At 39.4% G+C, this 25,011-nt stretch overlaps 1 protein-coding gene across 2 annotated transcripts in view; it reads right to left on the minus strand.

Annotated features, from left to right (window-relative positions):
• Kcnip4 (potassium voltage-gated channel interacting protein 4) overlaps nucleotides 1-25,011 on the minus strand; it is a 1,063,150-nt gene extending 1,038,139 nt beyond the window's left edge. Inside the window, exon 1 of one of the 2 annotated variants that reach the window (XM_015481989.1) lies at nucleotides 24,773-25,011. In XM_015481989.1, the coding sequence (XP_015337475.1) occupies nucleotides 24,773-24,833 (61 nt within the window). In that variant the 5' untranslated portion in view covers nucleotides 24,834-25,011. The remainder of the gene's footprint in view (nucleotides 1-24,772) is intronic. The other variant, XM_015481998.2, reaches the window with a different exon arrangement.

A 25,011-nucleotide genomic window follows, 5' to 3' on the forward strand; every position in this document is an offset into this window, starting at 1 on the left:
CACTCTCAGGAAGCACAATAATGTTAAGCCAGACATTGCATATGGACGTGAGATAGTCAAATGTATGACCCAAGGCATTCAGCATTACTAGCCTACCCAGTAGCCATTTTACCTTTCTCCCTTGTGAACATAAATACAATTACATTTAAAGTGGCAACATGCCCAGATCCTAAGATGAATTATGATTAACCTATCCAGACAAACCACAGCACTCCCAAAACTCCTTGCCAAATCCAGTTTCCCAACAATTCTGTAGCTTCTGGTAGACAAACGAGACCTAAGGAACGAGAACACTGAGGGTGGGGAAAGTTTTACACTCTGATAAAAAAACTTTTTTTTTTCTTTCTTTTCTACTTGGAAAAACACAAAAAGTCATTTTGTGACTATAGATCAATGCATGCAAGGACAAAATAATCTTCTGAAGACAGTAGAAGAGAAATACAGCAGAATCTAGATCAGGTATTTTGTAAGGTAAACAAGTAAATCAACTTCATAATGATTGATGTCATAGTTGGTATTTCTATTTTAGTTGAAAATAGGCATATGCATAAAATCACTCATAAACTGTGAATTGGATATGGGGGAAAGACCATATTTGAAGAATAGAGGAAAATAATAAAGATCAATTCCCATAAATCTTGACTTCTTTTAGGATTATCTATACCCTTCCTGAAACTGTTATTTTTACAAAGTATTGTCTTTACAACAAGTTTGAATTTATGTAGTAAGTAGAAATATTAATGAATATATGATGGGTCAAACCATACAAATGTAGACAAAGCATTTTAATGGCACTAAATATAATTGAGTATTTTCTGAACAATTATCAGTGGACTGTGGACAGAAACTTATAGTTAAAAAACCTGTCATGAAGGATAATAGCTTTTCTTCAGTTTTTTTTCCAAAACAGATACCTAGGGTCCACTTCTATACCATGTTAATCATTTCACATCATACAGAGGTTTTCAGACTTAGACCATCTTCTGATGTGGGCTGTCTCTCACAGTGGACATTTAGTCTGTAGATACGCTGTAGTAGATATTTTCCTTTAAGTGCTTCCATTTTCCTTGTTTAACTTCTCTGACATTGTCTACACTTTACTTCATTTACTTGTCCAATATCATTTTTACTTGTCCAATATCATTTTCATTGACTTTTATTCAACAGTTACTTCTCTAATCTGAACTTCCAATAGCCCTTGACTCAGTTATTACCCCTTCCTCCTTGGTTTCCACAACACCAAACTCTCATGATTTTTTTCTCTTCAATCTTTGACCTTTCACTCTTGGTGCTTTTTGCTGGGGCATTCCTTGCCTTGTTTCTGAAGGTGAAGAAGTTCTAAAACTTTGTCATCCCTTCCTTCTCTTTTCCATGCATGATCTTGCTGTGAGTGATCTCATTCTGTCCCAATTTTAAATGAAATATGTATTATAAGACTTGAACACTTTATATCAGCCCTCATCTCTACTCTGAAATCTTTATCTAAAATATCCAACTGCCTACTTGAAATCTCCACTCATATCTAAGAAATACCTTAAGTCTATCATATCCAAAACTGAATTCCTGGTTGTTCAGCCCCTTTCCAATCTTCTCCTCCATGGGTTTCTCTTCAGTCAGTCAGTAACACCACCCCACCCCATGCATAGCTCAAGCCCAATGCTTGGAAGTCATCTTTGCTCCTTCATGACCTTCCTGCTCCGTATCCGTCTCATCAGCTACTCTACCAGCACAGTAAGTCTTGAATTTGTCTGCTCCCCTCCATCAACATTCCAAACCCTATTCAGCCATCAACACTTTCTACTTGGGATACCACCATAAGCTCCTTACTCACTTGTCTACTTCTAGTCTCTCCACCTCATCATCCTTTTCCCATAAGCCAGACAAATCCATTAAAATCATTAATCAATGATTAAATTGAACTATATCTTTTCAATTTTCTTCCCCCAATCCTTATAACAGTGTCCTACAGAGCTAGAGTCACACTCAATTGCCTTGTTCTAGCCTTCAAGGTCCTTCCTGAATGACCCGGCTACCACCTGCTTCCCTCACTTCTCAAATCTCTCCAACTCACTTCCTACTCACTTCTCTGACCTCTTTTCTGACCTTCACATAATACCAGTATATTCTACTGTAGGGTCTTTGTGTGACCTTTGTCTTTTGACTAGAAAACATTTCCTCTTGATAGTCACCTGATAACTTTTTCTTATGATCCAGACCTCTGCACATGGCTCACTTCTTTGGAAAAGACTTACCTGCCCACTTACCTGGCTACCTCCAGCAGCCAGCCTAATATTTTTGGTTCATCATGTTATATATTTTTTTCCTTCTCAGCAAGTATGGCTTCCTGATGTTTTCCTATCTATTTATTACCTGTCTTCCTCCAGAAGGATCTACACTCCTTGAGACAGGGACTTTGCTGGACTCTCTCATTGTAGTGTGTTCCTATTTTCTAGACACTTCACAAATGCTCAATAAATATTTGGTGAATAAGTTCACTGGGTTCCTAGGCACTAGGGAAACTCTTCCTAAAGTTTCATTAGCTCCTGTGTCTTAGAAAAAGAATTTTCTTTCATATTCTTCATGATTTTAAGATTAATCAGAAAATACATTTTGGAGCCAATACTCCATTCAATCAAGAAATATTTACCATGCCAGGCATTTTGCTATACAAAGAAAAATGAGACAGCAGATTCATTATCTGGTGGTAGAGAATGGCATGAAAATGAATAAGGATAATTTAAACTGATATCAATCAAACTAGTAAGAGACCTAGGAACATTGCCTTATGCAAAAGGCCCAGGAGTGGAGAGAAACAAATTCAGTGATGAGCAGAGGGAAAATGTCATTTGTTATATACCAGTGAGTCAGAGGTTGAGTTCTATAGACTGCATTTGTTTCATGTCTCAGTCCCATATAAGGATGTGTCCCTGTAAATATGACAATGACAGAAAGAAGGAACCTTTTTCTTAAAATGTTATTATAGCTTGAAAAATCAAGTTTTACTAAATTCAAAGCACTACTTCCAACTGTCACAAAGTTCTCTATGAACATTACACAAGGTGACAGATTACACAGAAATGCAATGAAATAGCTGGTGTCTGGATTTCCCCTCCCTCTCACAGCTGCCACCCTACTCTCTGCCAGCTCCCACTGCACCCTCTCCCTCACCACCCATTGCTTGTGACCCATGTATTCCTCTTACTCTCTGATCTCTGATGCATGGGAAGTCTCCTAATCCTGCTCCCTGGGCTTTACATCAGCCTCACTCAATCCCACTTTCTCAATCCTGCAGTCTACTTGAACTCTTTTCCCTTCTTGCTTCTAATATCCAAGTACTGCCAATTTTTCAAGTTAAAGAGGAGCTCCATCTCCTCCAAGAAACCTTCAGCCACTCAAGCCCACTGTGAGCTCATCCTTCTCTGATCACCTAGCATTTGTTACCCCTGCTGGCTATTTGGAGGTTTTTAAAAACCTCATGGAATTGTTGTTTAAACCTTCATGTATCTGAGTCTTAATGACTTCCTAACTAGGTTGAAACTTTTTTAATATCGTAGTTCTTCCTTCCACTTCTTGTCTACTTATACTCATGGATAAGACTGGTATCACTAGAACTCCCCAAATTCTGGCATTTCACCTGCAAGTAAGCATCCAATCCCATAGGAACACAAGAGAGTGGGGTACAGGTTAAACCAAGGACTGGGCTTCCACCTCTGCTGTGCAGATTCTTCTACAGCTAAACTAACACTCTCAGTTGTCTATACGTCACACGTCAAGAAAATCAGTTGGTATGAAGACAAATCAGAGAAAAGTTGATTTTTATTATTAAATAAAGAAAAAAATATTCCTCTAAATAGTTATATAGCCGAAAATTGTTTTCATAGATAAGACAGATCATTTCTATTCATTAATAAATTTCTATATAATTCATCCCTGTGGTCTTTGGATGAGGCCTCCTGGATTAGAAACAAACAAAAAGTCAGTTTTGCTCTCATCTGCAGAAAGCAGTCCACCACCAAAATTTTCTCTACACTCACAATGGGAAGAGTTCTTCAGTATGGTCCCCAAGGTACCACTCTTCCCTTCCTTCTCTATAACTCCTCTATGATCTAGCCTCTCCTTCATCTGGTTAAATTTCTTAATGAGAATCTCATCATGTTACTCCATCAAGCTGATGTCCTGTGTCATTTAATTTCCAGTCTCTTCCCCCATCCTGGATAGCTTGCCAACTCTTACTTCTTCCATTGAAATTTACTTCTTCAGGAAGATCTCTAGAAATATTTGGCTTCCCCTGACATAGGCCCCCAAAGACAATCACGAACATTCTTTGGTTTCATTCATCAATATAATCTGTTTTATTATCTGGAGGCCCACTATTTCTAAATTCCTCATGATAAGAGAGAATATATCTATTTTGGTGACTGTTGCACTCCAGCAAATGATATAGTGTCTAGGACATGGGTCGTGCTCAAGAGACAAATGAAATTAATAAATAATAATGGGGCACTCAAGTGCCCATTTCATTCATTGTAACCTTGGGAAATTACTTCAATTCTCCAATTCTCAATTTCCTCATCTTTAAAAAGGACACTACCACTGCCCAGCTCTAGGTTATTGAAGGAATCATATCGTATATGATCAGTTAATGAGTGTATAACCTGAGAAATATTTATGTAAATTAGTTATTACTTTTGATTGAATATGAAGTCATAAAGTTCTTTGAGATATATAAAGCCAATACTTCCTGGGTAAGTGCTATGGATAAAAGCTTTACATACATTATCCCACATAATTCTAACTTTTATGATACTCCTAGGATGCCAGTATTATTGTTTTAACCCATTTTACAGGTAAGGACAATGAAGTCACAAAATAAGCTAGGATGAACTTAGCACTCAGACCTCAGCAGTTTCACCCAAAGCCTGAGCCCTACCTCTCATTACTACAGATTCCAACTCCTTTTCTTAGAAATAGGGTTTAGGTTTCACATGAGACAAACCACAACTTAGTACAATTATAGATGCTAATAAATAAGGTAGTTTTTCTTGTTAAGTAATTGAGAAGAACCCATTACTTTAGAACATCCTGATAATCACCATGAGCATTTGTTAAGCTGTCTCTGTGTGTCAGTCACCAAGATGAGTGCTTTATAGTTTCCCATCATAAATTTTTCAATAAGCACTACTTTAACAAGGAAAGTCAGACTTAGGAAGAATAAATCAATCTGTGTGTCTATAACTTTAGCTTCAAGGTCATGGTTGAACTCACTTTATTGAACTTCAAATATGCACTCTTTAAACAAGTCTAATGACTATTTCTGAGAGCCTATGCTGAGAAATACTATAAAAACATTTATCATTAAAACAAAGCATATCTCTCTTATAAAAGCACATATCTTTTCTCTAAGTATGTTATTTATAATATTGTAGGACATTAACAAAATAACTAGATAACTATAGGACCATGTATGTTCATTACTGCTATAATTAATTACCACAAATTCAGTGGCTAAAACCACCATATGTTTATTATCTCACAGTTTGATAAGTCAGAAGTTTAACACTGGACTACAATCAAGGTATCATAAGGGCAGGTTCCTTTGTGGAGGCCCTAGGAAAGAACCCTTCTATCTTGTCCAGGTTCTAAGGTCACCTACATTCCTTAGCCCATGGCCACCTTCTTCCATCTCAAATTCCCAACAGTTTCATGTCTCTCTAGCATTCTTTCCTAATGACATCTTCTTCTGAACAGTGCAGAAAAGGGTCTAGCCTGAAAAGTCCCACGTAATGAAATTGGGCCCACCTGATCATTCCAGATAATTTCCCCATATCAAGGTCTTCAACTTAATCACTTAATCACATCTACAAAGTGCCTTAAGCTATACACAGTTACATAGTCACAGGTTTCAGAGACAAAGGATGTGAACATCTTTGGCCCTTGTTTTGCCTATAGCACCAAAGCAACAGATCTCCTAAGGGAACATACCACTTCATCACCTAAAACTCTCTGGAAGTAATACTCAGCAGCTCTCAAAGAGCTGAGTTTGAAAGAAATCACCAGAACAGAGCAGAGGAGGCCTGGAAAGTAGGAGGAAACCAAAAGTGCAAGCTGATGGACACCTGAAAAATAGGCCTGGTCTCAGTAATGTTCATCACCCAGTGCAGAACAGGGGCATCCCAACACCACTCACGATAATGCATTTATAGTACAAAGAACCAATTTACTTGCTTATTTTCATGTTTAAAACTCTCATTACCTTTTCTCTAATTCATATGATAATTACTCATGTAAATTACTCATGTAAATTTACCTATATAGATAGATTTGAAAAGTAAAAGGATGAAGGCTTCACACATGAGTGAACATGGGCTTGAATCCATCACCTAAGTGTATAGGCTCCTGTGGTGTGGCCTGGAGTCAACCACTTAACCTTTTTGAGTTCCTACATCTGGGAGTGATGATCCTTCTGACCTGAGGATGTGGATGAAAGGATTCGGGGGATTTCCACACAGACACTCTAACACACAGCTTAGCACCTCTTGGGGCAAAATACATATTAAGCCCTGTACAAGCAGTCTGCCTATTAGGTTGCAAGTATAATGAAAACAGCAAAAATATGATCTTCATTTTTGAATCCTTTTTCCCTTTGCCCACTCAGTACCTGGAAGGGTGCCTAGTCCAGATTAGACGTTCAATATATATTAGTTGAACCATATTGAAGTTTTCTTTTTCCTTTGGATGCAGAGAACAAGTCTCTAGTTTGGATGAGTGATAAATTAGACAGTCATCTTGGCCTACAAGACCTAATTCCCTGAAATACCCTCCAGAGCCCTTGGGCACTGCTAGACAACTTCATAACACACATACACAGACTGTGAAACTTACAAATGGTCTTGCATATAAGCCATGGTGGATTATTAACATACAAAATAGATTAAACTATATAAAACTGCCCAATTCATCACAACCAGCAAAGAAATATCTTTAATAAAAGCCCAAGTGACAACTAGATAAATGTTTTCCAGAAACCATAAGACTGATTTAAATCATGAAATACTCTGTAATCAAATAGTAAGCCATGATTTCCCCCCAGTGTTCAGGAAAAAGAAGCAGTGTTAAGGGAAAAAAAAGTTTGTGGCAAACAAATCAATATTTCAGAGGCTAGTAGGTATTTCTAGTTCTAATCATCCAGAAACCCAAAATAAAGAGAAACTTGGTACACGGATCTTGGAGAAATAATTATTTCAGGTAATCTCCTCCCAATTAAGCTAATGTTCATAATCTCCTCCCAATTAAGCTAAGGTTTATAAGTTCATAACACACTTCTCAAACCTTTATTTTTCCACTCCAAAAATAGCATTCCCTTCTATTGCATGGGATATAAACACTGTCAAGAAGGAAGTCCTCCCCAAACCCAACTTCTCTGCTGTCTTGAGGAAGAGCCTGAGTGCCCCACACTCCTTTCCAACACTGACCTGTGTGTCTGCCCACTTACACAGTTAGTCATTAAGTCTTTAGACACTTGTGACACAAAAATAAACAACAAAACCTCCCCACCCCAGAATAACTCAATGACTCAGAGGAGACCACTTAGAAAGGGGGAAAAAAATTGCTGCACAAATAATATTGAGCACTAAAAACATGAACTATATCCAACAATGCAGCTAGACCTCAAAAACATATTGATACAAAAGTCGTCTTAAAACACAGCATTGGCATAAATTTGAAAACAGGTGAAATACATTACAGTATTCATGAACACCCACACATACAGACGGAGGTGAACTGAAGGCATATACACCAAATTCATACTAATGGTTGTAACTGCAGGGGAGAGGACAGAGGAAAAACAATAGTGAAGGTGACAATACAGATGTTGATTTTACTGCTAACATTTTATTTCTTTTATGTAAATAAGGCTGGAAGCAACTATGTTAAAATTGTTAAGTAGCAATTCGGGATAGGGAAACTCCAGGTGTTTATTAGTCTCTCTTCTCTGTGTTTGTATAAGTAGTTAAAACTTAGTCAATTAGTTGCACTGTGGCAAAATAAGTGCTCCATATGGCATATACAAGGTATAACAGTGATACCCAAGGATGATTCTATTGCCTGGTCACTCCTCTAATAAGACCAAAGCTTAGAAATGTGTTCAAATACTGCTTTTTAACAAACAAATCTGCTACTGTTAACTGCCTTGAGAACTGCGCCATCGTCCCCCATTCCTTCCAGCTATACTTCTTGAAGCTGTTATCTATATTCGCTCCCTTTCCTTTCCTACTCATGCTGGAGCCCACTGCGATCTGGCTCTGCCCCACTTAGATTGCTTCAACCTCCAAACTGCCAAGTCCTTTCAGTTCTCATTTTACTTAACGGTGCAAAGCACTTAAGATAATTGACCAAGTACTGGAAAAGTTCCCCTCCCCTGGCCTCCACAGTACTACTCTTGGCTGGCACTGCTTTTTACCTACCTATGCTCTCTCTCTGCTCCTGGCTCACTCATGCCCTCTCCCTAATTTCAGTCAGCCTCCTCTAATGGTCCATGCGGAGCTCTTTCCTCCTGGAGCAACCTCCTCTACTCTGATGGCTTCACCTCTGATCCACTGGTTTCTAAATCAGTATTTCTAGCCCCTTCCAAGATCTAGGTAGGCAACTTTGACTGCTACCTAGCTGCCCCCGGCTTCTCTGCCAGTACCTTAACCTTGAAACACTTCAAGCAGTTGTATCTTCAAGGATTCTCACTGCAGATTGAATCTGGTCACATGGACATCTCCTCTACTCCCACCTGCCTTCCTCTTATTCTAAACTCACTGTCCTGCTGATTATACCTGCTGTTGTATCAGTAGTACCTCCCTGTCTTCCCAACCTACCATGCTGTTCTAATTCCAATCTCCCATTCCACATGAAAGTAGTCTACACTATTTTCCCAACTAGCCCCCTTGACTTCTATTGAACAGCAATTGTTTCCATCTAAATGTAAATAATTATTATTCCCAACTTAATGCCATTCAATACCACACAAATTTTAGTTGAAATCCTTGGGCTATAAATGCAAGGGTCTAAAACAATCTACTATTATCTATCCTTCCAGTCTTGACTGTGGATACATCTTCCCACTGTCAATATTCAGGTCACATGGACCTGAAATGGCTTGAATTTTCACACAATTCTGAGTCTTTGCTAAGGTTGTTCATATACCTGTAAATCTCTCTCTCTCTCTCTCTCTCTCTCTCTCTCTCTCTCTCTCTCTCTCTCTCTCTCTCTTTCTGCTGTAAGCAGGAGCTAGATCTTTATGCTGATTTATTCATTCAACAAATATTTGTGAGTGTACTATCCTGTCTTGTTTTTCAGGCTCATAGGATATACAATGAATGATTAAAAAAAAAAACTCTATATTCATGGAGCATTAATTCCAGAGCTCTGAATTGTGATCAGTCAAGATTTGAAGATGTTTGCTTAAATCAGAAAGGCATTATGAAATCAAGGTGCTCTTATATGTTACTGTGGTAACTTCTGCATGATACTGTAGTTCATCATCTCTAACTAAAGCCCATCTTTCCCTTCCTTGCACTAGGCAACAAATATGTAATTATTATAGCAGCTTTAAATAATTAAAGTACAAACTTTTTGATGAAAACTATCCCTTCCTAGAGAAGCTTGTGGGAACTTTTGCATGAGCAGTCTGACACTGCACACTGCTGTTTGATAGCCAATGTTGACTCAGGGTTCCATAAATCAACAGTCTTCAGAGCTACACTCCATGGAGCTACACTCCAAGAAGTAGAAATGACAACAGATGAGCTCTCTGAGCTTCAGTAAGAAAATTTCCATATGTTAGTGCTAATAACCTAAGCCATATGGCACTTAGGAGAGTCTGTTAGGCACCAGTGTATATATATATGCTGCATGTAATCTTGAAGTATTTGTAGACAGAGATTGAGGCTTCTCTGGAATTGATACATGCATCATGCATGAAAACTTAGAATGCATAAAGAGTATTCAAAAGCAAAACAGAACAAATTAGTGTCCAAACAATGTAGGAAAGTTCTCAAGTGGCCTGGGGCCAGCTGCAACCGGTCTGAAGCACATTAAATAGACAGCATTGCAAGGTTGCATCACTTCTCTAAAGCTTAATGTTTGTGTAACTTAACACATAAGTATATATGGAAGCTACCTATTGATAAATTGTGCATTGCTGATTGTTCTCTGCCACTCAATGCTTTAAGTATAGCACATTACACTTCTCTACTTATCCTTATAAAAGATAAAGAGAAATGCCTGCACAGAAGTTACTAATATCACTGTAATAGTCTCTGGACAGGGATCAAAACTAATAGGTCAGAGTTTAACCTATAAAGTCACAGCATGTCTAATTATAAGGATACAAGGATGGGGTGAACCTGACTACTGTCCTCCTAAGCCTAATGTGCTAACCACTGGGTGTGTACACTTGGTACAGAACAAAATAGTCCTATTTTTATCATGTCTATCAATATCTAAGAAAACAAAGAAGTTAAGCATTACTTATCAGTTGCACATTTCTGAAAGTATATATGTATAATTATGAGTAAATCTATTAAAAAATGTAGTTAGATGTCCCACATTTTTATAGTGAGGGGTGCATGATCACATAACTTAGGAAAACCAGAAAACCAGAGTAAGTTCTAAACAACATATCATAGTCAGATGTCTGCAGAGATGATTCCAGATCCCAAAATGCAAGGAGTGCAAAGGCACAGTACACAGTTTGCAGACCACTGGGATAACTGCCTCCTGCTTTTTGCTAAGTGCAGGGACAAAGGCCAGATGAGAGATGTGGCTACTTGTTTATCTCATTCTGCTGCTTAAAAACCTCCAGTCACATCTCATTGCCTATAGGATAAAATCCAAATCCATAATAAAACTCAAACTCTCAACCATCTGGACCCTGTATGCCTCGTCATCTTCTGTCACTGTCTGTCTGTCTGTCTCTCTCCTTACCTACTGTGGTTCTTCAAGTATGTTCTCCACCCTTGTTCCTATCTATCTAAGTGTAATTCAAGAGTCAACCTAATTTGAACTTCTTTTAAGGGTTGTGTTCTGATCCCTAACACGTTGTTAAGATTTCCCCCCCCCCAACATATTGTTCAAAGTCTTTCTTCCTTGCCAGACATCTGTGAGGACAGAGAAGATATTCTCCAAGCACCCAACAGTATTTGGTTTTTAAGTGGAGTTTATTTACTGGAGTAAAGCTGAATGAAATGTGTCCTTACGCCCAGAGAGACAAAAAGGTTGCTCTGAGTTCCCTAAGTTCTTGCTCATGGCATAGGATACTAGCAGAAATGTGTGGCTTATATAATAGTAAGAACAATATTTGACTATTTTTTATCAGTACATTTAAAGTCACTTCCCATTGGTCAACAAATATTGGAGTGCCCCTGAGAGTATTAAAAGTGTGCACAGTCTCTTTACTCTGGGTTGGCAGACATCAAACAATTAATTAAAACTGCATTCATTAAGAAGAAGTATTAAAAGAATGCATGACATTCTGGCAGGAAAGAAGATGGCTGGAGTTCATTGCTTATAGTAACGTTATATATTCTCAGTTGGTTAATCTCAGCAAGATTGCCTGTTACCAGTGTCCAAAAAGGCTGGGTGGCAATGCAGATGCAAGGTCAGGTGGGGAACGAAGGCAGCTATGTAAATAGAATCTCCAGATCAAAAACAAGGCTTTGAGTGGGATGAGATTCATCCTTCACAAGCTCACCTACGCACTGTACTCCCAGTGCCCAGGCTGCCCCAAACTCTAATCTGGCTCCCTGGTTTGTCCACACTGATCATTTTTATCTTCAGCTCAAGCTCAGGGAGGCCCTACAGGTTAATTTTATTCCCACTTAAACCCCTCAAGCACTAATTTTTAAAGATTTTTTCCCCTAATTTTCCAAGCTGGGTATCAAGACTCCCTCTTCCCATGTAAGATCACTTAGATTGGGCATTAGATGTGGACCTTTATCCTGCATGCTATAGAAGTCCCCAGGGAGCTTTTTCAGCTTTATCTCCATACATCAAACTGCACAAGTACTAATACTGCTAGGCTGAGCCTAACCCTCCGGAACAATACCAATGTAGTCCAGAGCATCCTTCACTGGGCTTCTGCCCTGCCATGTCCAGGCATGAGAGTGCAGGAGTAAGAGTAGAGAAGGCAGGCTTGGAGCCAGAAGAATGCCTCCTGTTAATATTGCCTTGGGTAACATCCCTGCCCTCCCAATCAATAGCTATGCAACTTTGAGAAATGTGCTGAATGAACCCCTTGGAACCTCAATTTAGTTATCACTGTAAAGTATATTCAAAAGTGCCTTGGTGTTCCTCTTAGCAGCATATCCTTCCAGAACCCCCAAATATAATATGAATTTAATGCATTTGAAGCTAAACACACACAATAAAAATACAAAAATAAAAGCTCTTTCTTTCTTCTTCTGTCTTTGAGACAGTATCTTCCCAACACCATATGAAAACATCTTTACTCAGTCTCCCATGTTGGAGATGGAGGATCCCCATGAGCATATCTTCCTGCTACTCCTGGATCTCCCACTTCACTCCACATTCACATCCAGTCAATTACAAAGACCATTTGTAGTGCTCCAGGAATCTGCCAAGAGCACCCTTCCAGAAGTGACTATTCATACCTATGGCCTGAACAACTTTGATGACCTTTCCCCTGATGACTCCCCATTCTCAGTCTCTCCTTTGTACCAAGACAAGAAGACTCTTCCTAGCACCACTTCTCACATGCCATCATCTTTCCCAGAAATCCTGCATACCTGCCTAACTGCTTAAAATGTATATTTCTTAAGTGCTCCCCAATCTCATGCCTTAGCCTCCCCAAAACACTCTATACTTCATCCAAGTGGCTGCTCCCTCAAAATCCATGCATGCCACTTCACTAAAAGCTTCTTCACAAACTCTTTAAACCCCACTGGCCATTCAACTCCCAGCTTCCCTAAGGGATTTTCCCTAGCAAATCATCCTGGGGTGACCCCCTCTTCCCTGTTTCATTACAGGCCCAGATTTATCCCTTCCAGAGAACAGGTGCCCCATCCCCTCATCTCAGTCCCTCCATAGCACCCAGTGTTCCCAATATTGCACTCTCCTGATTTCCCATCCTTGTTATCAAAAGACTTTTTCTCAAGTCAGATAATTATAGAAATGACCACTACTCACTCACATTTATCAGGCTAACTATTTGTCAGGTACTGTGCTTAGTTAGCACTCTATGTATATCAGTTCAGATACTTCTCATTCACCCCGGTGAAAGGAATTCTCTTCATTGATTCACCACTCAACATACATTTTATTATATTTTAACAGAGAAGAGCACAGAAAATCTATATATGTATGTGTGTATACATATATATATATATAAAGTAAATTAAGATACATATGTGCATATATATATATACATAGTATACATATAATGTTGCGTAGTATAAAGAGATATGAATTTTTTCTTTAAAGATACAGAAAAGCTATGAAGGAAAGGAAAGCAGAGCAAGAGAACAGAGATGCAGAATGGGTCTTCATGTTGGATGATGCCATAAGATATGTAACATTTAATGAAGACCTGAATGAAGTGAGGAAGTAAGCCAACAGAGTATGGGGGCAAGAATTAGCCAGGCACACAAAGAAACTAAGCTACAGACAGGTCTTGTGGCTTCCAGGGTCATGCAGTGCCAGGCATGGTGTCTGAATCCTAGTTCTGACTTCAGAGTCTTATCCTTAGACACTGTTCCTGTCTTTCATCAATGTCCTGCAGCAGTTCACTCTATTAACCAGCTCTGGACTTTTGAAACTCTTTTATTCCCCCATTAGCTAAAGAGTATGAGCCTTTATGTGCTGAGCACTGACCTCAGTAACACCCATCTCTTCAATTTCTTCCCCAGTTATAATGTTTTTCTGGTTTCACATCCATCTCCCACCCTTATTCCTCACAGTTCCAACTCAAGATTCTCTTAACCAACAATAATTTTAAGTATCATTATCTCTTTGCAACTGATTCCCAAATCCAGGTCCTCAGTTTATTTGAGGCTGGTTTGTCAGGAGCAAAACTGTGCCTCATTCATCTCTCTATTCCTGATGGCCATCATAGTGCGGGATGCTTAACCAATGTGTGCTTCTCTGAAATGAATTAAACTTGAACTCTACATTTACAATTGCCTGAGGGACAGATTGACCTGGATATATTCCCAGCACCTCTAAATCAATATTCCTAAAAAGGAACACATTATTTTTTCCTCCCAAACATGTTCTTCCTTCTGGGTTCCTTGCTTTTCATCATGGTACCGCTAGGTACCCAAGTCACCAACATCCCTTTCTCCTCCCAGCCAGCCCTCTTACCTATTCCCTCTGCCTAACCCTTGTTCAAACCTTTGCCTTATCTTGCCTAGACTAATGCAACAGACTACTAAAGACATCACTGTCGATGATACATCCTACACAGCTATGCAGAATTAATGCTTCTCATCCTGTCACTCTGTGAAATTCAACTGACTCCCTACCTTGTGCAGAATCAACTCTTAGTCCTTTTTCCAACCCATATAGCAGAGTACCAACAGGACATCTTTTCCACTCTGGTATCCCAGAAAGCCTTAAGGTCTTTAGTTCCAATATCAGTTTCATTTTCTTTCAGCTAGCCCTCCTTCTGTGTTTCCCATCTTGGTAGATTTATGTCACTCACTGGAACTCCAGCAGCAATTCCAGGACCTTCCTTTCCCCTCCACCCTTATAATAACTATCATTTGATCACTCATCCATCCCATTGGTCTGTCCCTCTTTTCATCTCATTGTACTCTTTGTTCTCCACCAGGTGATCACTGCCTTTCTTATGTCCTTTAATACAGCCTACCTGTCATTTACTACCACAGCAGGTCCCCCTGCCTGCCACTCCACCCCCTTTCTGTCCTTTTGCCACTTTGCTGCAGTCACGTTCCCAGCTGGCGAAGGCCACACTCTGCTCTTGACTGAAATTCACCAGGAGTTCCCCAGAACCAAGCCTCGCTCCCAGACGCCCTCCAGCTTGCATCTTCCTTCTGCTCCGCACCTTCACGGCACCAGACGGGACTTCTCAGGGTTCCCTGATTGTACCAGCTTGTGCTCTTGGCCCAGGCTTAGAACATGGCTCTCCCTGTCAGAAACATCCATCATCCCATGCCATCTTTCACCAGAAAATTCATCCCCATCCACCAGTCCCATCCAGTCTGGGGAATTTTCTTCAACCCTGTCCAGCCTGAATAATGTGACTGACTGATACCCATTTTAAAAGCGCTCTGTGCATGGTGCTATCATGGGGATTTTTATGTCCAAATACCCATCTCACATGTCTCTCTTTAATTGTATTTGGGGTGTCCCACAGGATACTTTTCATCACTGTGCTCTTCTACTTTGAGCCCAACTTAGCAACAGAATATGCTTTGTGAAAGAATAAACTGGCCCGCATTTGGAGAAGTGCCTACTGATATGGGGGAGTAGTAATATTATGTAATCCGTGGTTACTGCTATTTTTTCTACATAAGGTTTGTTTTTTTATATATGATTCTATAAGACCAATGTCAATAAATAATAGTGTTTTTTCTGACTTATTATTTCACAAAATCCACAGACTTGCAGCTAAAGATTGTCTTCATTAAGGGCACACAACTGGGTCCTAGGAAGGTATTAAACACATCTTTGAAGATGAGGTAAACTATCATTCTCTGTTTAATTAATACACAGTGCATATGAAATGGAATTCTAGAGTAGAGAAGGAAGATATGATTTAAAACTTTAATTACTACATCCTAAACAACTCACTTGCCTCTTTATATGTTTGCTAAACACAGTATCTCTCATATAGTATGTAATTGATAAATGTGTTTTGAATGATTGCTTACTGAATAACATCCTCCCAAATATTCCAAAGACTATCAGAACACAAATTGCCTAAGGCTGAAGTTATAACTGTCACTGTGATTTGAAATTCTATTCTAATGATATTTATGAAAAGCCACAATCTCACACCCAAGGATCACAGGATAAATGGAACTATGTTTAAAACTGCGATGTTTCTAACAATTCATTTCTACAGTGCAGTCTTCTCAGAGCAGTGTTTGTAGATTTTTCATTGTTAGTGTTTATTCTGAGAAATAAAAAACTGTGTTGAAAGCATTCGTTTTTAAAGACTAATTTTCATTTGGAAGCTACATCTACAACTTTAACTATGAGGGCTTATGGGGATTAGCAAAAAATTCTGTACTTAAAAGTACATCAAAAGTGCTAGTATTTATTGCCTTCCAGCTTCAGGGTTTAGATGTGTGGTCCTTTTAAAAAACGATCTTACCAAGCTGTGTCCCCATTAAAAATGAGATTTATTTTATAAACCCCAGAGCACGAGAATCCCCTCATTCTATGTCTCTACGTAGTACTACATTCTGCTATCCACCTCCCTTTTTCCATGTTTGTCCATGCCTGTTCTGAACTCTCCTTGTTTTTTATTTGCTTTCCAAGATCTCCCTCCCACAGCCTTGAAACTAAGGGAATGAACTTGTATTTCAGTCTGCACCAACTCTTTCAGAGATCAGCACTTCAACAGGAAATTTTGATGAAACTGGACCAATGGAGGAAAGAATACAGTTAACAGATTGCAATAATACTGTACATGGCCGTAGGAAGAGACTCAGGTTCAATGTAGAGAGGGTTTGTAGAAATAAATTATATGGAAAGAATGATTCAAGAATTCTTGGCAAAGATGTGAGAAGGTTTTACAGAATTTGATTTCCATGTGTGCTTACAGTATTAAATAAGCTATCATAATACCCTTAAAATAAATGATTCTATAAAATTAAATTTAAAAATTAGAGTGACATTCTACCTAATTTAAAAATTCCTATACTAATTTGAAATGCCTCTGCTTTTACAGGAACATTATTTAAACTGGCAATAAAAGAGTTGAGAATTCCTTTATCACTTTATTTAAACAAAAGTTATCACATAAGTATCATTTTGTACTCCCCAAGCTTCCAAATCTCATTGTTTTATGGAAAAAAAGTGCATTTTTCCATATACTCACAGCATTATATAGGAGGTTTTAAAAATCTTTTAAATTGTTTAGATAACGTCTTTAACTGGTTAACAAAAATATATATGATTGGAAAAATAGATAGAAGGCACGAAGAAATTGAACAATAGAACAAGTATAGAATTTTAAACCCAGAATTTTTGATAGATTTATTCTGAAAGACCCCAAAGAGAAAAGGGTCAAGTTCAACATCAGTGTGTACCCACCTGGAAAGGAATGGACAGCACTTACATCACCTGAAAGAAAGCTTGCTTTTGAACATCCATCTTACTCTACCCTTAACTCCACTATGGGATGAATATTTTTAAAGATACATATTTAACCAATTATTTTCTCCACTACTGGATTATAAATACTAAATTCAGTAATAATCTTTCGAATAACTAAGAAGCTCTTTGAAGGCAGGATATACATCTTAACATCAGGAAATTTCTTTGAAACTATTTGCTGAATAAATCTCATTTCAGCATTACAGGATCCTCTCAGTTCCCAGAAGACAGAATTACCACCAAGCATAGATGAAGACCGAAAGAGAGAACAATGGTGTCCTCAGTGGTTATTTTCCCTGTTTTCACTTCTGTACATCAAATTGAAATTTCTCTGAATTAAACATCTCTCCACATTAAACTTGTTCTCAGGACTGTATTTGACAGGGTTGTTTTTAAAATACTGTTTGTTAGTCTGACTTTGTTGTTTGTGGTCTAATTTCTAAATTCTCTACAAATGCCAGACAAAGACCTGAATATCAGTTTGCACTAGGATTGAATGGCTATATACAATGACTATGAGCATCTCCAGAACCTTATTTATTTATTGAACACGTTTCTAGAGTGCTTACCATATACAAAACATGGATAACAGGTATGGAATAGATCATTTTCAAGTTTTCCTAATAAACATTGAAGTACAAAATATTACAATCCAAAGTAAAGCCCCTGACAGAATATCCATTCTGAGATATAGATGTGCTATATTTGCCCAATATTATGAAATTCATTGAGATACTTTGAACGTCATATCTGTTCTTATAAAACAATAAAAACAAAATAATCCAATTTGGAAATATTCTTGGGGACACTTTAGCATCTGCAGCACAGCAGGCAGACAGTACTATTGGAGGCACGATTTGGAGGGGGGGGCAGTCATTTGACTACAGTAGTTACTAGATCAAATTTGATTTTGATTCCCATTTGGCTCGTAATAATGTCATTTCTTAAATAAACTGCTTCACTCAAAAGATCCTTCAAAATATTAAGAAGTGTTGACATCTGGAGATGAAAGTCTGTTTTTCTTCCTAAACCTTTTTAAAGTAAAGACCTATAAAAAATGCCAGTCCTAATTCCCTCAAGACTTTTTATTCACTATTCATGAGCAGCTGCTGCCTGAATGCAAGAGGGGACATTTCCCAGAGCCACTCTAAATTCCAGGTACCCCCCAGATTGCAAACTGTGGCTCTAAAATGTTCTAACTACTTATTTTTATGTAAATAAAAAATTGGAGAGGACTATGTAGGGGAAAGAACCTTCTCAAAAGCCAATAGTATACCCAAAGGGTATTTAAATTGACAACCTGTTTCCAGTGAGCCAGCCACTCAACCACACTGGCTGCGTTCACCCAGGAAGAAAAATCGGCCCTCAACATGGGCATGAAGGCCAAGTGCACAATATGGAAAATTCCACATTTATATCCTCGTTCAAATGGTTTATGTCATCAGAGTGTGTGTGGAGAATCGTTATGTTTGAACACTGAGTCTCTCCTTGTTCAGACCTTCTAATGCGATGTGCATATGTAAGTATGCAGAGCAGCCCCCCCCCCCCCGGGATAGTTTGGGGAAGAAGGAGGGATAAAGCCACAGCAGTGAGAGGACAGGGGCTAAACTTGATCCCCTCTCAGCCTTGCCACAGTCTTCACTTCCCTCCTGCTCCTTCCTAATACAGCCAATGCTCACCCTGAAGCCTGACAGAAAAGAAAAGGGAGGGATGTGTATATACTGAATGATGTCCTGGTGTTTTAATCCTTCTAGTCCGTTCCCCAGCCTCTGCTCTAATGGGGGAATCTGTCATCTGGAAGAGTCATGAGGAAGTGACAGGAAGGATGACACACAAGGTAGTGCAGATATTCAGACACTGGGCTGGGAAGTGTCAGGAAAGACCATCCTCAGAGAAGTGACCTCACAGTAGTGGGAAGGAGCACAGTCCCAATCCAGGGAGAGCACTTCACTGCTCCTGCCACTGTATTGTTTGGGGGATGCACAGAAGTGGCAGCTACTTGGTGGGGGCCCCTTAGATGACTGATCTTGGATGTGACTGAAACAGAAGTTATTGAGGAGGAGGGAGGGTCACAGTGACAATATCCAACACTACTATAGCTCTAAATAGACAGAAAGTACCAAGCGCCTGTGGAGGCCTTCTTCAATAACAGTGTACACTCTTATTGCCAGCACACACACGTGTGTTGGTGCCACATTACTACAGTTGTAGACTTGGTTTACTGAATGGAAAAGACAGAAAATCAAAAGGAATATCATTCTTAAAAGATGGCTTAAGAAGCAATCACGTAAACTATAATTCTGGATCTTTGATGGGTCTGTCATAGGATGATACGATTTAAATTCAATAATATACTGTAAGCACCTACCAGTTTCTTTAAGCATTATGTTAGTACTAACATACTAGGTATAAAAATGAATAACTTGCTTATTATATTTGGCAATGAGGAGCTACAATTAATAACTATAAAATGAGAAAACTGTGCCTAGGTAATTGTCTTATTCAGATCCAGATCCAAATGAAAGGAGAACCCCCTATGTGAATTGAAAGAATAATTCTTTGGGGAGGGAGGTGTGAGAAATCAGTACAGCTGCATGGAAGGACACCACATTTGAGATGGGTCTGGATAGTTTGAAGTTTTGCACAGGGCATTGTTAGCACAGGAAGTTAATTCTAAGCAGTGGGTAAAATAGGAGAGAGATATCACGGGGATTAGGAAACAATCCAGCCTAGCTAGACTAATGTGCAGACTTAGAAGACTCATGGAGGATAATGTTGGAATAAAATACTGTCATCATAAAGAGGAAGCCTTGAATATCAATCCAAAACAATCACGTTTTAGTTCTAAAAGTAGAACTAAAGGAAGGCATTAAAAGATTATGTGCAGGAGGATAAGACCCAAATTAGATTTTAGTAAATTTGGTTGGTTTTGAGGGGAGAATGGCAGTCAACGAAATCAGATACAACCATCATGGCATGGAAAGCATGCACACAACATAACCTTGGGTGATAGACTGTGAAATGAAGAAATAGGCAGACATAAAAGCCAAGAGAGAAGCAGTCTGAGTACCTTAGAGAAGATGATGTTTCTGCCTTTTTAAAGCTGCCTGCCTCAAAAAGGGATGACAAATTTACAATATCTGGACAACATATTGTTTTTAGAGGACAGGGGTCTTTTCTAATACACTGACTCTAAGGTGCTAGTAAAACTTGCTGATGGGTCTGACCACCAGGGCAGATAATGGGCTGTACAGCACTGGAGAAGAGCAATGGGCCAAATCTATAAGATAAAAACTAAAACACAGACAGATTAGGGAGAGTATAGAATATGAAGATAATCAAAACAACCTTGTGAAAGTTGCACAAAATGGTCAAAAGAAAAATAATAGGAGTCATAAAAGGAGATGTGAGGGCAGTGGGAGAAAGTAGAATACTTCAGTGCCATAGAAGACGCAACACTCATTCAACATTTGTTGGTGAGCAAACAGTACCAATCAGATCTTGTACTAGGTACTAGGAATAAAGTGGTGGCCAGAGCTTCATAGCTGAGCTCTCATGGAGTTCACAGTCACTCAAAGAATGTTAGTGGACAGCATGAAGCCTCACAATGAGTTCAGGAGGATGTGACAAAAAGCCATCAGCACTTACAGGTAAATGAAAAATAATTGGGTAATTCTGCGCCTAGGGATGGATAGATTTGTAGCAATAGGTGCATTCAGATCACCTGAAAACATTTCTGAGAATGGTAAACAAGACACTCATACCTTTTCTTCTCCTTCATCTCTTTTTTTCTCTCAGTCATTCATGTTGTATCTCTCTCTCTCTCTCTCACACACACACACACACACACACACTTTAATCTGCTTGAAATAGCCCCTAAGGAGGGATACTATTAAGTAAACAAGCACACTCTGCTATGAAATATTGAAAAGCAATATTATCTACATATTTTGGAAAAAAACTGATGACAGGGAAAACAAATGAAAGGACAAAAGAAGAGAAGAAATATATCTTCAAAAAGATCGACTACTATCTGGTCTACAAATCTGCAAAAATATTGCACACGTATTTTATATTGCATGGATCATTAATTTCTAAAACATCTACAGCCTTATTTTGTGCAAGAGGACAAAATCATTGACCAGAAAAAAGTGCAGAGTGGAAGGAATGGGGGGGGGGGTAATCACTGAATTTTAACACTTCATCATATTTGTTTAATATGTCCTTACATTCGTATGACAAAGAAAATAGAGTAATGCCTTGTACAATGAAAAGCTTTTCCAGGGCTCAGAATAAACAGATTTTTTCAATATTACTCTTGTGGAATTAGTAATTTGATTTTGCTTTAACCTTAATAAACACAAAACTTAAGCGGAGGCCACAGCGCATCTATCAAGAAACAATTCAAAGTTGGAGAGATTTCTCACACCACCAAAACGGACATCTCCCCCCCACACTGTTAGTCGTAGATTACATCACATAACATCTGCCAGCCCTAAGTTAGAAGGCACAAATTAAGGACACCAATGAATAATTTTGTAGGTTTTTTTTTCCCTCTGACCTTATTTCTGATTCTCTTTCAAATATATGGCTGACAGTAGAATGAACAAATTAAAAAAAAATAAAAAATAAATATGTGGCTAAATTATGATCTCCCTCTATCTCCCCACTGGTAGCAGCATTCTGTTTGGTTTTATAGCAGGGAAGCAAAATAATGGGAGAATACAATGAAATGGAAACTATATTCTGGACAGGCCTTGGGTTTCATACAGAAGTTGATGGGAGACAGGGCAAGTCTGAGCAGTCCCATAAGTAAGGAGCCTCCTCTCATAGAGACTCTTTGTAATGTGTCCATTTCCAGTATTGGCAGCACCAACAGTATCAACTACAGTAACTTAGGAGTGGTGCTCCTAAGCCTATTCAGTGCTTTTCCTTGTTGAAGAGAGAGCAAGGAATGAACCCTTAGCTATAATGCAATGTTTTGGAGACATAACTAAACTCTGCTACCACCATTTCTGACATTTCTCCTCTACTTTTTGATTCATTGGGTTTTCTTCTTTGCCTTTCAGCCAACCATTTTTCAATATTCTGACACTAACTCAGGTGATTAAAATACACACATACACACATTCAATTCCTGATTTCTTCTCATCTTCACACATTTCTCAGTCAAATCCTTCAGTTCATTTTTGTTTAAGTCCAATTAAATCAACTTGTAATCCTCCATTCTAGAGTTCTATGTTCAAAGGAAAATCATCATGTCCCATTTATTGGGGAAGGAGAAAGAGGTTGATTTAAAACAAAACGAAAGAGAGAATTCAAGCCTTTTACAATGATAATCATTCTTTCTTTTACCAGGTGAACTAAGACTACAAACCTGAGCACTCATAACCAAAGTATGTTTGGTGAAAATAATACAGAATACATATTTCGGGAGTCAATCTCTAGTATTAACTTTAAAACAACAATAATAATAATAAAAATGATGCTCTAAACTATTTTTTCAGTGTTCACATTATATGAAAATGAACTCCAAAAACTTTGTGAACACAATAAAAGAAACAAGTTTCAAATCAATTCCAGCCAGAGAATTCCTTACTTTCAGCTGCAGGTAAACTAAGATAGAATCAGGATCCTTCTATTCTCCAAATGATGAACACGTGCTCACTCTAGAGATGGTATGTTTTTTCTCTTATTAATATTTTAATTGTATCACACTCCCCAGATGTGATTTCACCTTTGTTTCTCCTTTGTGGAGATTCTGGCCACCTCTGGCACTGTAAAGACTAGACATGCTGATTCAATCCCCATCTGGCAGATTAAAGACAAGGTACAGCCAAAAAGCTGTTATCACTGAGGAGGCAAACAACACAAGCCACCCAGCTCCAGTGACTGCGTCCCTGTCCCTGCAGTAGCCCTAGCTTTGAGTCCCTAGCATTGTCTTGTTCAGGCGTGAGTCCCCAATAGTACAGGGAGCTCTCTGCCCCATGCATATTATAAAGAACAGCAAAGTCAGAAACCCCTGTAATCTTGTGACCCCAAAACTGCTCAGCCCTCTACACCCAAAATGCCACTATGAAAATTTTCAATCTTAAAGATTGTGAGCATCCCTCCAAAAGATGTAGCTTAGATATTCTTGATTCTGGACAAGCGGCAGCCACTGCCACAAGTGAGACCAGCACTAAGCACCATTACAAATAAAAATTGTGGGTTTAAAAGGTGATGCTAATCTTATTTTTTTTCCCAGCCTACAAAACACCAAGACTTTCCTCTTTAAAATTTCTTACTCAAATAAGACTAAGCGTATTCCAGATTGCAATGATCTTAAAGAGGGAAGAAAAGAGAAAGAGGGTGTTCATTTCTTATGTCCATTAATTCCAGTGATACACTAGTAGTTGTAGCGACTCGAGTCCATTTCCTCCAGTACTGACAAGGAGGAATGTATAAAGGCCTCCCCCCCCCCGCCCCCGCTACTTTACAGCCCTCAAGGCCAGGTTTTTCCATCCCGTTAACCCAAACTACAATGTAGCCACGTGTGACCCCTTAGCTTATATAATCTGACAAACGTCCAGCTGCTCATCACTCTCAGGTTCCCTAACACCACCTTCATCCTATTTATGGCTCCTCTAAAAACTCTGTAAACATCAAAGCCACCTCAAAACAAATCAATGCAACCCAAGACTCTGTGGGAGAGCATCGTCCCCTATTATGCCATGGGTCCCACTAAACTCAGAGAACAGCTTCTTTGCCTGCTTTCGCAGAAAGCACGTTTCTCTGAAAGCCAAACTCCTTGCACCGTGCCCAGTACCTTTCCAAGGCTGTACTGTATATAAATTATTTCCAAGTGTCACTGAGGACCATTTTCTCTGAACATACTAAACTGAAGCTAGCAATAAAACAAGACAGACGTTCCTGCGGAAGAATCTGACATGGGCAAGATTACGCTTGTATATTACCAGGGGACGAAGATAAGAGTTTTAATGAAGAAATGTTTGGGAGCCTCAAGGAAAAGTGGGAAGGAGAGGATCAACACTATTTCAGCTCATTTATCCCCAGGTGTTAGGGGAAGGAAGCTTGCGGTAGGAAGACCTCCGGCAAAAGCATAAACAACCTCGGAAATTTTCAGAGAAGGCAAAAGTACCCACAGGATCGCAGGGGACCCTGCCACCGGCGAGTTTCAAACACACTTCAAACATCTTTTCTTCCGCGACCTGGATCGTTGCATGCACCCCGTCTCCTTGGCACCCCCATTCCCTCGGCTCCCACCTCCCCTTCCCAGTCCCGCCTGGGTGGCTGTCTCTCATGCAGCGAAGGCAACAAGCGTCCCCCGCCCCCAGCCAAGGAAAGGGCAGCCCCGTCTCAGCTTGTGGGGGAAGGAGGTGGAAGCTGAGCGCCCGCTCGCATGCTTATTGCATCCTACCGCCTGTGGAGCTCGCCTCCTCCAGCTGAGCCGAGATGCTTTCCACCCTCCTCACATTCATCTTTGGGGACGCAGGGTGCAAGAGCGAGACTCGGGAGTCAGCGGGTCCGGACGTCTGTCGCTGGGTTTGGCACCAGAGCGCACCGCCGCTAGGTCCTCGGCGTCCGTGGCGCTAGGAGCAGGAGAGTCGGCGGCGGCGGCGGGCAGGGCGCGGAACCGGCTGCAGGTGCCGCGGAGGC

The sequence above is a fragment of the Marmota marmota genome, unplaced genomic scaffold, assembly GCF_001458135.2.
Source record: "Marmota marmota marmota unplaced genomic scaffold, marMar, whole genome shotgun sequence".
NCBI lineage: Eukaryota > Metazoa > Chordata > Mammalia > Rodentia > Sciuridae > Marmota > Marmota marmota.